The sequence below is a fragment of the Capricornis sumatraensis genome, chromosome 19 (genome assembly GCF_032405125.1).
Source record: "Capricornis sumatraensis isolate serow.1 chromosome 19, serow.2, whole genome shotgun sequence".
NCBI lineage: Eukaryota > Metazoa > Chordata > Mammalia > Artiodactyla > Bovidae > Capricornis > Capricornis sumatraensis.
In genome coordinates, this window is record NC_091087.1 from 10,012,501 (window position 1) to 10,029,594 (window position 17,094).

Genomic DNA, 17,094 nt, shown 5'->3' on the forward strand with positions numbered 1-17,094 from the left:
TTTGTATAAAATTAATAAGGTTATGCAGCATTTGGAGACAGACTATTTGCTGAATCCAGTTAAGTTGAAGAAAGATGCTACTTGCTGTTCAAAGTATTTAGCAAAGCTCAGTTTAAAATGCTGAATAGTTCTTTAATAAAATTTAAACACTATGTACATAGTTCATGGAATCATATTGGGGTGTTTTCCAAAATGCCAACAGCTCTGAAGCTAACATGACTAGGTTGTGCTGACAGAATAGTTAACTCAAGGTCATTATCATCATTTTTATTTTCGTGAAGATCTGGACAACATGGCTGCAGACTGCTGGGTATGCAGTTGAACAACAGACTTGAGCTTACAGGTGCCACTCATCAATGATTACTTATTTAGCAAAACTGGAGGAAGCTTGTGGTAATAACTGCTGATACAAAAACTCTTATTTCCATAGAAATACCTTGTTTATATGCAGAGGTTCAGGAGTCTTATTTATGTTCCACCAGGCCAGAAATGGAGAAGGCAATGGCAACCCACTCCAGTACTCTTGCCTGGAAAATCCCATGGATGGAGGAGCCTGGTAGGCTGCAGTCCATGGAGTTGTGAAGAATCAGACATGACTGAGCGTCTTCACTTTCACTTTTCACTTTCATGCATTGGAGAAGGAAATGGCAACCCACTCCAGTGTTCTTGCCTGGAGAATCCCAGGGATGGGGGAGCCTGGTGGTCTGCCATCTCTGGGGTCGCACAGAGTCAGACCCAACTGAAGCGACTTCATAGCAGCAACAGCAACAGGGCAGAAATACTCTGAAATTGCTGTTCTTCTCCCCTCTACCAATCAGTTGCTGAGTGCTGGGGAAAGGAAGCCACCTCCTTTCCAGTGGCACAGACGCCTGACTTGGAGTTTGTTTTGGGAATCTCATTATTGTCTTTCAAGTTCCATTTCTGCCAAGGAGAGGGGAACTGATTTTCTTTAAGGTTAAATGAGCTAATTTTACCTCTGATGCACAGTTAGATATTACAGTTTTTTGTTGTATGAATTTTACTCCCTCATAGTTGGAAGTCAGTCCTTAACTGACTGAAGTGTTATTCTTTTCTGAGTTGCAGAATTTGAAATCTGTGATATGCGTGTGTGTCTTTACGTAATAATGATAACAATGAATGTTTCTTAATCTCCTTTGGTATATGTATTCTCCAGATCTTCGCTTTGAGTTGCACCAAAGTAATGGATAAATAACTTGAATTATCCCTGATATTACTCATTGTGTGGGTGTGTGTTAGTCGCTCAGTCATGTCTGACTCTTTGTGACTCCATGGACTGTAGCCCACCAGGCTTCTCTGTCCATGGAATTCTCCAGGCAAGAATATTGGAGTCAGTTCTCATTTCCTCCTCCAATATTACTCATTACTTAGGTTTGATTTCATAGCATAACTTTGCTATTTCTTATGTGATGTCTTATATTTAACCTTTTTATGTTTTCTCTGTCATATAATCAGCTAAACAAAGACTAAAGAGTATCACAGTCATCTATCACTGGCAACTTGCAGTGTATAAATATCCTGTTTTTTTACAATTAAATTTACTAACTGTAAGAATCCTTCATCATTTAAGAATTGTAACTGCCATGCAGGTCCCAGAGAAAAATCCACCACTTTTCCGTATGCTGTTGAGCTGTCAGTGTGTGACTCAGAGGAAGTTGAGGAGCGCTTTCTGGCACATTGTATTAACTAATATACATGTGTTTTCTCCACAGTAAAACCCACTGTAATTGATGTTGACATCTATGTTAACAGCATTGGTCCTGTGTCATCAATAAACATGGTAAGAAGCTTCTTTTCTGATCTGATGGCCTTTGTATCAGTTCTTGCTTACCTTCTTATTGTGGATTTCTGTTCAAGATTTATCATGCAAGTTTAAGCTCACAATTGGCTTCTTAAATGTGTAGCATTTATTGAAAGTTTAAACACTGAAAGTGGTAAAACTCAAGGAATAGAGATGGTGATTAAAAAGTATCTCATCCCATGTTTTTCTCTGAATATATGCCCAGGAATGGAACTGCAGGGTCTTATGATAGCTCTATGTTTAGTTTTTTAAGGAACTTCAATACTGTTCAGCAGAGTGGCTGTACCAGTTTACATTCTCATCAACAGTGGAGGACGAGTCTCTTCTCTCCACACCCTCTCCAGCATTTACTGTTTGTGGATTTTCTAATGATGGCCGTTCTGGCTGGTATGAGGTCATACCTCATTGTGGTTTTGATTTGCATTTCTCTAATAATTAATGATGTTGAACATCTTTTAATGTGCCTGTTGGCCATCTGTATGTCTTCTCTGGAGAAATGTCTATTTAGATCTTCTGCCCATTTTTTGAGTGGGTTGTTTGTTTTGATGCTGTTAAGTGTCATGAGCTGTTTGTAAATTTTGGAAACTGATCCCTTATTAGTAACATCATTCGCAAATATTTTCTCCCAATTTGTGGGTTGTCTTTTGGTTTTGTTTATTGTTTCCTTTGCTGTGCAAATCTTTCGAGTTTAAGTAGGTCCCATTTAAAATTTCTGTTTGTATTTCCATTATTCTGGGAGATGGATCAAAAAAATATGTTGCTGTGATTTATGTCACAGAGTGTTCTGCCTGTGTTCTCCTCTAACAGTTGTATGGAGTCCAGTCTCACATTTGGGTCTTTAATCCACTGGAGCTTATTTTTGTGTATGGAGTTAAAGAATGATCTATTTTCATTTTTTTTCACATGTGGCTGTCCAGTTTTCCCAGCACCATTTGTTGAAGAGACTGTCTTTTCACCATTGTGTAGTCTTGCCTCCTTTGTCATAGGTTAATTGACCATTAGTGCATGGTGTTATTTTAGGGTTTTCTATCCTATTCCATTGATATGTGCTTCCATTTTTGTACTAGAACCGTAGTGTCCATCCCCATCTTGTCCATGCGTTGTTTACTGTATGTAGATTTCCATGTGACGTTATGTGCAGTTGTGTAGTCATTGGCTGTGTCTGACCTCATTAAAACTAGGGATGAATATAAATGACATTTTTAAAATTTAGTTCATTTTTTCAAGGTCTAAAAGACCTGCCTTTCAGTGTTTCTCAGGAAAGAATCTGAGAATACTCAGCTTATACTTCTGTTTTCCTGGGGGTAAATATACTACTGCCTGTTTTTTAAAAGAAAATATGGGGTCAAGTACGTGTGTGATTTCCCTGAATAAAAATTTAGTATATTTTCACATACTTATAAGCAAAAAGTCTCCAGAAGTAGCTGTTTCCAGTGTAGATGTCCTTTCCTGTATGAGTGCTTGGCTCTTAGGAAGGTGCTGGGATGTTGGAATCCACTAGTATCAGGGTCCCCTCATAGGCACTGTAGGCCAGAGTGGGCCTCCCTGACCAGAGTGTGCAGATTCTAGGAGCAGGCCCTTGCCTGCGGGCCAGTGACCTAACACTGGGCTCATCCTTGTGCTTCCCTGCTGCACAGTGGCTCCTGGATTCAGCAGATGCATGAGGCTGAAGGGGGATTGCACAATGCCAGCTTAAGAAGCCTTCCTTTCATTGCAGAGTTCTGTGGATGGAAATAATCCTTCCAAAAGTAATAGCAAAATTATTTCTTTTCATTGCCTGGTATTAAAAGTGCTCATCTTTTCTCTGATGATAGAAAGGTTCCATGTGGGGCTGAAATTCTATTTATGGGTCACTCACTTTAAAAAAAATCCCCTGTGTCATCCATGCAGTGGAGATGGACCACTAGCAAAGAGGGGACATGAATAAAAGAAGATTTGCTCTACACAGACTATTGGCTGCAGATCGTGAAAGGCAAACTGTGACTGTAAACTGTGCTTTTCTCTGATTCAGTAATCAGTTTCTCAGTGTTTCCTGTTCTGGAATTTTATTTACTTGTATTAGTTCTGTAATGCTTTATTCGGACACTGCTTTATGTGTAACATGAAAACAGAAGTGCCTCCAAAGATACATAGTCATAAAACTGTTTTAGGAACAGTTGCTTGTATTTGCATATCTAGGGATGTTCATGAACTCCTGTGACCTTGAGATCTACTTTGTGCCCAGAATCAGTCTTTGCTACTGGAATTGATAGACTTTTCTATGTGAAAATCATAGGCTGCAGAGGAGGGTCAAAATAAGTGACAATCCCCACAGGGTGATAAGGGCTCTGCTAACAGCCAGCACCGCCTTGGAAGGCCCATGGCAGTTAGGATAGATTTCTCTGATGAGGTCTTTTCAGCCTGAGGTGAGGCTGCTAGGCGGGGCTCGGACAGGTGGGACAAGTGGGAAGTCGGCAGGAAAAAGCAGGACGACAGATACGTGACGCAACTGGGGACCAACTGACGTGATGTTTGAAGCCATGGGGTGCGTGGCCTGGGGAACTGTGGGGACTGAGACTCGGAGGCCGCATGTGCTGAGAGTTTGGCTTTCCCTCAGCTCTACCCTGGACAGACCCTGCACTGGGGAGCAGGTGGACACTCCCGTCTGAGTAAGTGCAAGTCTGACTTCACGAGAGATTAGCTCAAATCCAGATTCGTGAACAAGCCATCCTAATGCTGAGGGGGTCAGAGCAAAGACAGATTCACTGTCCTGAAGGAGGGAATGTGAAAAACCCCTGAGGGAGGTTTCAGAGGCCTCGGGAGGCAAGGGCTTCCTTTTTTTTAAATTTAAATTTTTAGTTGTGAAAAAAAATTTTTAGGTTCACATCAAAGTTGAGAAGAAGGTGCAGAGATTCCCTATATTCCTCCCTGCCTCCACTCATGCACAGCCTCCCCAACTGTGAAAACATTTGTTACAATCAGTAAACCCATGCTGACAGGTCATCATCACCCAGAGCCCACGGTTTACATTAGGAATCCCTCCTGATGTTGTACATCTGTGAGTTTGGACCAATCTGTAACGACATGTTTCAACCATCACAGTATCATGCAGAGTAGTTCCACTGCCCTAAACGTTCTCTCTGCATCTGCTTCCTGAAGGATGAGTACTTCCAGTCTGTGTGTTCCTAGCTGTTTGCTTAGAAGTCAGAATGATAGAGGGCTTCTTCTCACATTGCCAGGTACATTACATTTACCCACTGTATCCATGAAAGCAAATGATACACTTTCAAAAAGTATTGTAAAGTGCTTTAATGTGGACCTCATGAAAAAGAAAAGCAATTTAAAAGTAGAGAACTGACTATTGAAGTGGGAATTGGGGAGTCATCAATAATAATATAAAAAAGAATATGAGAGAGACCAAAACAAATTAAAAAACACATTGTGGGAGAAAGGCATAATTTAGAGATGTGTACAGGATTTAATGATGTAAATTTTTATTGCAGTTTTGACCGTAGCTAAAGCCTGATAAATTTATGACTTCCTCTAACTATTCATTTAACAAGGAAAGAGAGAAAACGATGTCTTCCTCTTCTTCCTCTTTTCCTTCCTGCTTTTCTGCTTCTTTTATTGATATTATTCATACTGGAGTTTCAATCTCAGACATTTTCCTCCCTGCTAAATAAAATGAAGTTGCATTCAGTTACTTCCTTAACAGAGTGTTTTCCATTGTCTTGTCTCTCCTGGAGTTGTTTATGCTTTTTCTAGTTACAGAGAGATTAGAAACGATTCAGATGGGTTGAAGAGAACCTTTTTCTATTTTTCTGTAAGCTTCAATCACATCCTCTGTCTTTGTCATTGTGGGAATTTTAACATATCTAAATGTGCACAGTTCCTCATAGAATTACCCATGATTTGTTTCAAGCCTTGTATGGAAGCTGCATATAAGGGAGCTTGAGAGTTTTTTGAGAATATTTACCATAAGAGACCTTACTGGAATGGAACAAAGTAAACTGATGTTTTGATGCCTCCTCCGTGCTATCAGCCTGTCTTGTATGATCTTCAATGAGTTCACAGTAGAGAAGATACTGCCTTTCGCACGTTTGTGAGGAGGAGCTGGATGGAGCTGATCGGATGGAGACCCTGGGGCAGTGTTTCTGTCTCCAGCCCACTGTGTCTGTGGTCATCAGAACGTGCAGCAGCAACACCTAGAGAGCTAGAGCTCGGGCTTGAAACTTGAGATGGAAAGGGCTCAAGGGCGAGTCTGATGTTGGGATAATTTTCCTGTTATTAAAAATACTAATAGGCTTTGTTTTTAGAGCAGTTTAAAATTTTTCCCAACTCATTGATATATAGTTGATGTATAACATTATATAAGTTTAAGGTGATTGTATATATATATATATATGTATTGCAGAATAATTTAAACAGTAACATTAGTTCGTACTTTCCGTGCCACACATGATCGTTGTTTTTGGTGTGGGTGATAAAAATTTTAAGATCTACTAATTTAGACACTATCAAGTATATACTAACCATATTGTTAACTGTAGGCACTGTGCTATGTATTCTATCCCTGGGACTTACTTATCTTAATACTGGAAATTTGTACACTTCAACCAGCATTTACCCACAAGTACCCTCTGCCATCCCTGGAAACAGTGGATCTGCTCTGTTCTTATGATTTCTGGTTTATAAGATTCTACATATAAGTATGATCATAGAGTATTTGTCTTACTCTGACTTATTTCATGTAGCATAATTTTAAATGAGATGGTTGGATGACATCACCAACTCAAGGGACATGGGTTTGGGTGGACTCTTGGAGTTGGTGATGGACAGGGAGGCCTGGCGTGCTGCGGTTCGTGGGGTCGCAAAGAGTTGGACACGGCTGAGCTACTGAACTGAACTGAACTGAATTTTAAATTTACTAAAAACCTAGTGGGAATCACAGAGAGTTTGCATATACTTCTACATGCACACACACACTGTTCCTCATATTATTAACATCTTGCCATTATTGTGGTGCATTTTGTTATGAGTGATGAATGGATACTGTCACATTATTAGGTGAAGCTCATAGTTTACATTAGGGTTCACCTTTGGTGGTGTTGCTTCTATGGAGTTTCACAAATGTATGATGAGATGTGTAATGTACTCACCATAACTGAATACAATAGTGTAGAGTATTTTCACTGCCCTGAAAATCCTCTGTTTATCACTACCCTCCATTTCTTTAAATATTGCTTCAGTAACCTTCTATTTCTCTCTTTTCATGTTCTAGGGCTCCAGTCCTATGACTATTAAGGATTTCTTCCAAGTCCCATTTGTCCCTTATGCTTATGGTTTTATTTCCATCCCTTTGATCTCCATGTTTCAATCAATGGACACCTTTCAATTTACCTTCAGTTCACGTCAGTCTCAGTCATGTCCAACTCTTTGTAACCCCATGAACTGCAGCACGCCAGCCTTCCCTATCCATCACCAACTCTTGGAGCTTACTCAAACTCATGTTAATAGAGTCGGTGATGCCATCCAACCATCTCATCCTCTGTCGTCCCCTTCTCCTCCTGCTGACTTCAGTCTTTCCCAGCATCAAGGTCTTTTCAAATGAGTCAGTTCTTCGCATCAGGTGGCCAAAGTATTGGAGTTTCAGTTTCAACATCAGTCCTTCCAATGAACATGCAGGAATGATCTCCTTTAGGATGGACTGGTTGGATCTCCTTGCTGTCCAAGGGACTCTCAAGAGTCTTTTCTAACACCACAGTTCAAAAGCATCAGTTCTTTGGTGCTCAGCTTTCTTTGTACTCCAAATCTCACATCCATACATGAATACTGGAAAAACCGTAGCTTTGACGTGATGGACCTTTGTTGACAAAGTAATGTCTCTGCTTTTTAATATGCTGTCCAGCTTGGTCATAGCTTTTCTTACAAGGAGCAAGTGTCTTTTAATTTCATAGCTGCAGTCATCATCTGCAGTGATTTTGGAGCCCCCCAAAATAAAGTCTCTGTTTCCATTATTTCCCCATCTATTTGCCATGGAGTGATGGGACCAGATGCCATGATCTTCGTTTTCTGAATGTTGAGTTTTAAGCCAACTTTTTCATTCTCCTTTTTCACTTTCATCAAGAGGCTATTTAGTTCTTCTTGCTTCCTGCCATAAAGGTGGTGTCATCTGCATATCTGAGGTTATTGATATTTCTCCTGGCAATCTTGATTCCAGCTTGTGCTTCTTCCAGCCCAGCGTTTCTCATGATGTACCCTGCATGTAAATTAAATAAGCAGGGTGACAGTATACAGCCTTGTCGTACTCCTTTCCCAATTTGGAACCAGTCTGTTGTTCCATGTCCAGTTCTAACTGTTGCTTCTCGACCTGCATACAGACTTCTCAGGAGGCAGGTAAGGTGGTCTGGTATTCCCATCTCTTGAAGAATTTTCCACAGTTTATTGTGATCCACACAATCAAAGGCTTTGGTGTAGTCAATAAAGCAGAAGTAGATGTTTTTCTGGAAATCACTTGCTTTTTTGATGATCCAATGGATGTTAGCAATTTGATCTCTGGTTCTAATTTGACCAGAGATCAAAAGGAACCAGAAGAATCAGAAGAGATCAATCTACCTTGCAGCTTCGTAAGTCACTCCTCATGTGTCCCTTATCTGTTCAAGACATCTATTGAGTTTTTTATGTCTTAAAATTTTATTTTATAAATTAATATAGAGTTATTTAATTTTTTTCAGTATATAGTTTTATGACTTTTAAAATATGTATAAATTTATGTACCTACAATAGTCAAGATAGAGAACATTTCAACTACCCCAAAAGCTCCCTCACACTTTCTGTTAACAGTCACAACTGACCCTCACCCAAATACTTGGGAACCACTGATTTGTTTTCTAACAGTTCAGTTTTGTTTTTGAGAATTCTATGTAAATAGAATCACATAATTAGTGATATTGGTTCCTTTGAAACTGGTTCCTTTCACTCAGCATAGTGGATTTAAGATTCATCCTCTGTTAATGCTTTTAGCAGTATTTTTTATATTATTACTGAGATACTGAGTAGTTATGTAATTATATTAGTCAGGGTTCTCCAGAGAAATAAAATCAATAGGATATATACATATATATATATGCACACATATATAATCATATCACAACATATTCTAATCCCTCAAGGGAAACGCAACATGTTTTACTGAGTCCACCAACCCAAATGTTAATATTTTATCTGAAAACACTTTCACAGACTCACCTAAGAATAATGTTTAGCTAAATATCTGGGTATCTGATGACACAGTCAGGTTGACACATAAAATTGACCACCAAAGTATTTTTCATTTCTGAAGTTTTAGTTTGACAATTTCTTATAGGTGTGTGGTCTCTGGTGAATTTCTCCATCTTACAGTTTTTTATTTTTGGGACAGGCTAATCATTAAATTCACAGCTGATGGCTGCAGTATCTGGCCATCTGCGGTGCCATTTCCATTTTGGTTGCTTGGCCCCGTGTTTTTGTTTCTCCTTGATTATGTACAAAAGTTGTAGAGACTTCAGTCAGTGTTCCCTCTGTGTCTGGAGGTCACTACTGTTGTGGGGGCTATTTTGCTGTTCAGCTGAGGCTCAGCTGGGCTCTGGTTCCAGTCTACCCTGCCCCCAGTCTTGGGGATAGCTCTGTAGGAGTCCCAACTGACGGCTTGGGTTGCCTCCCAAGGCAGCTCCAAAGTGCTCCAAAATTCTGATTTTTATATTTCTGACAGCATAAAATGGCTGGAAATTCTGCTCTTCTTTTTAAGCCATTTTATAACTGCTTTATTATCTCTTACCGTGCAGCTTAGTCTGTGAGCATGTTGAGGGAAACCCCAGGCCGTTGGGCCCATTTCTTTGCCATCCCCCATTTCTGAAGGCTTGCTGCTCCTGGTCGGGCTGCTTGAGTGCCCCAGACTCGGCTTTTGCCCCAGCTCTGCCAGGTCCTTCACTCCTTGCTGCCATTCCACTGGCTCCTGCTGCCGATAGGAGGCAAGTTCTAGCGAGAGGGGCTAAGTGCTGGCCCTGCTGCCCCTGCCGTCTTGGTGTTGGACCTCTTCAGATCAGTTTATAAATCTGTATTTTATCCAGCTTTTCTCTTTTTGCTTTGTGGGAGTATTGGTCTAGAACAAGCTTTCCCATCATAGCCACACACCTTTGATTTAAAATTTTCTTTAGGTGGAATAAGGTTTGATTTCTAGTAGTTGGAAAGGAAATAATTTGGAACCATGAGTTAAGCCCTAAGAAAGTTTTCATTTTCATGAAGAATTTCATTGAACTACATATTCCCCGTTTTGTTCCACTACCTTCTGCCATTTTCAGGCAACTTCATGATTCCATCTTCTCAAAACTTTTAATCTTCTTGAGTGAAGAACTGTTCCACGTATCTTTTACAGTCTTCCAGGGGATTGGAAATTTTTTCATTAAGATAATTTGTAAAGACTGAAATAAATGGAAATCTGAAGATGTGATGTCTGGTGAATATGGTGGGTGAATCAGAACTTCCCAGCCAAGCTGAAACAGTTGTTGCCTGGTCATCAGAGAAACATGCAGTCTTGCATTATTCCTATGAACGTCTGTGTTTTCTGTTGACTAATTCTGGACGTTTTTCATCAAGTGCTGCTTAAAGTTGGTCTACTTGCGTGCAGTGCTTGTTGGAATGAACCATTTGATTTTCCAGAAGGAACTCATAACAGAGGACTCTCTTCCAGTCTTACCATATACCTTCTTTGGATGATGACTGGCCTTTGGTGTAGTTGGTGGTAGTTCATTTCGCTTGCCCCATAGTCTTCCATTCCACATTATTGTACAGTATCCTCTTTTCATTGCCTGTCACAATTTGTTTTAAAAACAGAACATTTTTCTTACACTTAAGTAGAGAGTTGCATGCAGAAATATAATCAAGATTTTTTTCACTTAACATATGTGGAACCCAAACATCAAAGCAATTATAGACTCTGCTACTGCTACTGCTAAGTCACTTCAGTCGTGTCCGACTCTGTGTGACCCCATAGATGGCAGCCCACCAGGCTCCCCTGTCTCTGGTATTCCCCAGGCAAGAACACTGGAGTGGGTTGCCATTTCCTTCTCCAATGCACGAAAGTGAAATTGAAAGGGAAGTCGCTCAGTCGTATCCGACTCTTAGCGACCCCATGGACTGCAGCCTACCAGGCTCCTTCGTTCATAGAATTTTCCAGGCAAGAGTACTGGAGTGGGGTGTCATTGCCTTCTCCATAGACTCAAGCAGGTACAAATGAATTTAAACAGTTGATTTGGATATTCTGAGTTGTGTCAGCTATCTGCTGCATGGTATAATGTTAACTGTTCTCAATTAATATCTAGATTTGATCGCTGTCAATTTCAATGGGTCTACCAGGTTGTGGAGCATTGTCCAACAAGAAATCTCCAGCACGAAACTTTGCAAACCACTTCTGTCAGTCAATCAACAACACCTTTTCTATACACTGCACAAATCTATTTTTTTGCATTTCAGTTCCATTTTTCCCTTTCTTGAAATAATAAAGCATAATATACCAAAAATGTTTCTTTTTTCTTCTCTGTTCAGTATTAAAATGGCTACATAAAAATTCACTAATTTTGATGTTTTTTAAGTGCATGCTGATAAGACAGCTGTCACAATAGTCTAACAAAATGGTTTCAAATGAAGTTAAACACAACTAAGCACTATAGAGCCATCTTATGGGAAAACCAAGCTAACTTTTTGGCTAACCCCAAATTTATATATATTTATAAAGTGTGTGATTTTGAGATTTGGTTCATCACTAGATGTAAAGCCCTTTTCCAGTGCAACAGCAGTAGAAATAATAGTGTGTATCTAAAATATACACATTATTAAATAAACCAATAGAATATGTTGAGAGAGCCACACAGTGTAAGTGGGAAAGATTTCTGAAACTTAAAAAAATTTTTCAAGAATGAGAAGGAAGATGGTATTTAAAGGCTTTAAAAACTAGTAAAGGCTTTTTTAAACCAGCGATCTTGTGAACCCCAGTCTGTAGCAGGTTCCTATTTTACTGTGAGCCCTTGAAGGCCAACACCTACAGCTCTTTTTGGCCCCCTGGGACTCAGTTGAAAGGCCCTGATGAGTGTCTGTCAAATGAATGAATGAATAAAAATCATCTTCCCTTCTGCCTGTCTACATATGTACCCACTGTGCATCCTTGAGTGTTAGTGTGCACATCCTGCATACCCATACGCTTCCCATGTCTTAGGTTACATTTTCATTAATGAATAGGTATTGCTGTAATCATATTAGTTAACAGGTTTTCAGTGCTTCCACTGCTGCAAGAGTTTATTCCTGACAATAAACCTGTGGAGGCTGTTGATATCATCAGCCAAGTTTATGGCTAATAGACCTTAAGGTGTAGGACCCTTAGGTCCTATCTCAAAGACTGTGCATCTGGAAAGATGATAGAACAGACACCCATACTTAAAAGGAAATCAGTGGGAGCTATGCTAATGGGCATGTGCACGTGAGAGAGAGTGTGTGTGCTCAGTCATGTACCAGTCTTTGGAACCTCATGGACTGAAGCCCACCAGGCTCCTCTGTCCAGGAAGTTTTCCAGGCAAGAATACTGAAGTGGGTTGTCGCTTCCTAATCCAGGGGATCTTCCTGACACAGGAATCAAACTTGCATGTCTTGTATCTCCTGCATTAGTAGGTGGATTCTTGACCATGGGCCACCTGGGAAGCCCATGCTAATGGGCTTGTCCATGTAAAACCAGTGCATTTTAAACAGGCTGTTTTTCCTCTTTTGTTTATCCTCCCGTGTCTTGAAACTTTTCACTGCTTTATACAAAATGTCTTAAAATGCCTTGTTGTGTGGAGCAGTCATGCCCCTTTGTGATGTCTCAACAACTGTCATATATAAGTTACAGCAATGTTAGTTATATTAATCATGTTGTACATTACATCCCAAATATTTACTTAGCTTATAACTGGAGGTTTGCAATTTTGATCCAATTCCCTCTTCCGCACCCACCCCATCTCTGGTAACCAGAGATCTGATCTTTTCTGAGTTTATTTCTGAAGTGTATTTGACCTACAATACTATGTTAGTTTCTACTATGCAACCTAGTGAGCTGATATTTCTATACATTACCAAATAATCACCACAATAAGTCTAATTCGTGTCATCATATGTAAATATTAAATTAGTACTGGATGTATTCGCTACTCTCTACGTTTCATCCCTGTGGTTCGCTTATCTTGTAATTGGAAATTTGTGCCTCTTACCCTCACCTATTTCCCTCATCCCCAAGCCCCCTGCTCTCTGGTAACAGCCTTTTTGATTTCTGTCTATAACTCTGTTTTTGTTTTGTTATGTTTGTTCATTTCTTTCACTTTTTGAACTCCACATATAAGTGAAATCATACTTGTCTTTCTTTCTTTGACTTATTGCATTTAGCATGATATCGTATAGGTCCATGTTTTGTGGGCTGGTATATGATCTATTCTGTAGAATGTTCCATGTATGCTTGAAAAGAATGTATATTTTTCTATTTTGGATAAAATGCTCTATTTATAGCTATTAAATCTATCTGTATAGTTTAAGGCCAATGTTTCCTTATTGGTTTTTTTTTTTTTTGGTCTGGGTGATCTGCCTATTAATGTTCAGTTCAGTTCAGTTCAGTTGCTCAGTCGTGTCCGACTCTTTGTGACTCCATGAATTGCAGCATGCCAGGCCTCCCTGTCCATCACCAACTCCCGGAGTTCACTCAGACTCACGTCCATTGAGTCAGTGATGCCATCCAGCCATATCATCCTCTGTCGTCCCCTTCTCCTCCTGCCCCCGATCCCTCCCAGCATCAGAGTCTTTTCCAATAATCAACTCTTCGCATAAGGTGGCCAAAGCACTGGAGTTTCAGCTTTAGCATCATTCCTTCCAAAGAACACCCAGGACTGATTATTGGAATGTTAAATTCCCCTACTACTGTGTTACTGTGAATTTCTTCCTTTGTGTCTGTTAAGATTTGCCTTTTGTATTTAGGTGTTCCTATGTTGGGTGTGTATGTGTGTGTATACACACACACATATGTATACACAGTTTTTATATCTTCTTGTTGGATCCATCAATCATTTTTTTCATTATGTAATGACTTTCCTTGTCTCTTGTGATGGTCTCTATTTTAAGGTCTATTTGGTCTGATGTGTCTGGTTTAAAGTCTATGTGGTCTGATATAGCCAGCCCAGCATTATTTTCATTTCCGTTTGCATGGAATAATTTTTTCTATCTTTGCACTGTCAGCCTATGTGAGTCTTTACATCTGAGGTGAGTCTCTTATTGGCAGCATATATATGGGTCTTGTATTTTTCATCAGTTCAGCCTGTCTATGATTTTATTTGGAAGAGTTAGTCCATTAACATTTCAACTGATTTTTAATAAATATTTACTTATTGCCATTTTGTGAAGTTTTTTCAAGTTGTTTTGTATTTCTTTTTTGTTTATTTCTTTTGATCTTTTCCCTGTGATTTGATGGCTATCTTTAGTGTTATATTTAGATTCCCTTTTCTTTTGTATCTGTAAGTATCTATTATAAATTTTTGGTCTGTGGTTAGCATGAAGTTCATCTATGACAATTACATATTATATATTCTCATTTCAACCTGATGATCCCTTACACTCAAATGCATTCTAACAGGCCTGCATTTTTACTGCCCCTCACACATTTAGTGTATTTTACATCATATTTTTACATCTTTTTGTTTTGTGTAACCCCTACCTACTTATTGTAGATATATATGATTTTACTGCGATTGTTTCTTATCCTTCCTAGTAGCTATGTAAGTGGTTGATTTACTACCTTTACTGTATATTTGTCTTTACCAATAGATTTTTCCTTCATAAGTTTAATATTTCTGGTGTTTCCTCTTTTTTTTCCACTTAGAGAATTCCCTTTAAATTTTCTTATAAAGTTGGTTTGGTGGTGCTGCACTCTGTTAACTGTTGCTTGTCTGTAAAATTCTTTACCTCTCCTTCAGATATGAATGATAGTTTTACCAGATAGAGTATTTTTGGTTGTAGGTTTTTTCCCCTTTCATCACTTTACACATACTGTGGCACTATCTTCTGGCCTGTAGAATTTCTGCTGAAAAGTCAGCTATAGGCTTATGGGAGTTCTCTGATGCTTCTCCCTTGCTGCTTTTCATTTTTTCTCCTTAATTTTTGCTGTTTTAATTTCTGTGTGTCTTGGTGTGTTCCACTTTGGGTTAATCCTGTATGGGACTCTGCACTTCCTGGACTTGGGTGACTTTCCTTTCCCAGATTAGGGAAGTTTTCAGCTATTTTGTCTTCAGATATGTTCTCTTCCTCTTTCTCCCTCTTCTCCTATAATGTAATGTTAGTGCAGTTGATGTTGTCCCAGAGGTTTCTTAAATTGTCCTCAGTTTATAAGTTTGTTTTTATCTGTTCAGCATTAGTGATTTCTGCTCCTCTGTCTTCTAGCTAGTTGATCTGTTCCTCTGTATCATCCAAGGTATTCTTGATTCCTTCTGGTGTATTTTTATTTCAGTTACTGTATTCTTCCACTCTGTTTGTTTCTTTTTCTATTTTTCTAACTCTTTGTTAAAATGTCTCACTCCATTTATCCATTCTTTTCCTGAATTTATTGATGATCTTTATGAGTATTACCTTGAAGTCTTTGTCAGGTGGATTGCTTATCTCTACTTCAATTAGTTCTGGGGTTTTACCTTGTTCCTTTGTTTTGAACATACTCCTTTGTTGCCTCATTTTGCCTAAGTCTCTGTGTGCATTAGGTATGTCGGTTACACTTACCAATCTGGTACTAGTAGCCTCATGGAGGAGATGTCCTACAGGGCCCAGCAGCACACTCTCCTCTGGTCTCCAGAGCTGTGTTACCTAGGGATGCCCTCTGGGGCTGTGTGGACCCTCCTCTGTGGCAGGGCCGACCTCTGTGGCTGTGGCTGTGCCATGGCTGCTGAGCTGGTTGGCTGCAGTCTAACAGCCACTGACCAGGCTGGGTGTTGGCATTGCTGGCTGTGGGGCCTTGGGCCCCAGGGGTGGGTGTCGGCCTGCTGGGGTCGGGGCTGGGTCCTGAGGATCTGCTGCTGGATGGGTTCAGATCCCATCAGTCCCCTGGTGGGCGGCCCTTGGTCCCTGTACAGCTGACTGCTTGACTTGGGGGAGGGGTGTCTCAGGACTGGTGCCAACCTGCTGTTGGGAAGGCAAGGACTCCAAAGTGGCATTTGCCAGCACCAGTGTCCTCATGGTAGAAAGAGCACCCCCAAGTGGCTGTGCCCGTGTCTGTGCTCGGGGTGAGCTCCAGCTGCCTCCTGCCACTCCAGGAGATTCTCCAAGATCAGCAGGTGAGTCTGACCCAGGCTCCTTGGAAATGACTGCTTCTGCCCTGGGTCCTGGAGCATGTGAGACTTTGCGTGTGTGCTGTAAGAGTGAGTCTTTATTTCCCACAGCCCTTCCAAAATTAAGCCCTGTGGGTTTTCAAAGCCAAACATACTAGAGGTTCGTCTTCCTGGTACAGGATCCTTGGGCTGGGGAGCTTAATGTGGGTCTTGGGCCCCTGGCTCACTGGAGAAAACTCTGCCATGTAATTATTTCCCTGTGTGTGGTTGCCCACCCAGGCTGTGGGTCTTGACTGTACCATGTCTCTGCCTCTCCTAGCTGTCTTATTGTGATTTCTTCTTTACATCTTTACTTCTAGAAAATCTTTTCTGCTAGTCTTCAGGTCATTCTCACAGACAGTTGCTCTGTAAATAGTTGTAGTTTGGTGTGCCCGTGGGAGGGATGTGAGCCCAGGGTACCCCCTACTCCTCTATCCAGACTACTCCAGTCTGTGCTAGCTCTTTTTAACCAGGTAGATGTATGTGTGCCTTGCCTCACTGAACAAGTTAGAAGGGGTGAATCAACAGCATGCATAATATGGAAGAGGATGAAAAGAAATGTATTAATCTGTAGTTCTGTCCAGATGCTGTTTAGTCAGTACATATTGCAGGAGTGGTTTGGGTTTTTGGAAAAGATACAGCAGTTGGGCTTCCCTGGTAGCTCAGCTGGTAAAGAATCCACCTGCAATGGGTTGGGAAGATCCAGTTTGGGGTCTCCTGGGTTGGGAAAATCCCCTGGAGAAGGGAAAGGCTACCCCAGTGTTCTGGTCTGGAGAATTCCATGGACTGTATAGTCCATGGGGTCACAAACAGTTGGACATGACGGAGCGAGTTTCACAGCAATTCAAAAGTGAAATCATGTTCCTGACACCTGTTTTAAAGTAATTATCAGACCTTGTG

The 17,094-nt window shown here is 40.4% G+C and overlaps 1 protein-coding gene across 1 annotated transcript in view; it reads left to right on the forward strand.

Moving 5' to 3' along the window:
* Window positions 1-17,094, forward strand: part of GABRG3 (gamma-aminobutyric acid type A receptor subunit gamma3) — an 831,740-nt gene that overhangs the window by 81,146 nt on the left and 733,500 nt on the right. Inside the window, exon 3 of the mRNA XM_068991088.1 lies at window positions 1,731-1,798. Within this exon, the coding sequence (XP_068847189.1) occupies window positions 1,731-1,798 (68 nt within the window). The remainder of the gene's footprint in view (window positions 1-1,730; window positions 1,799-17,094) is intronic.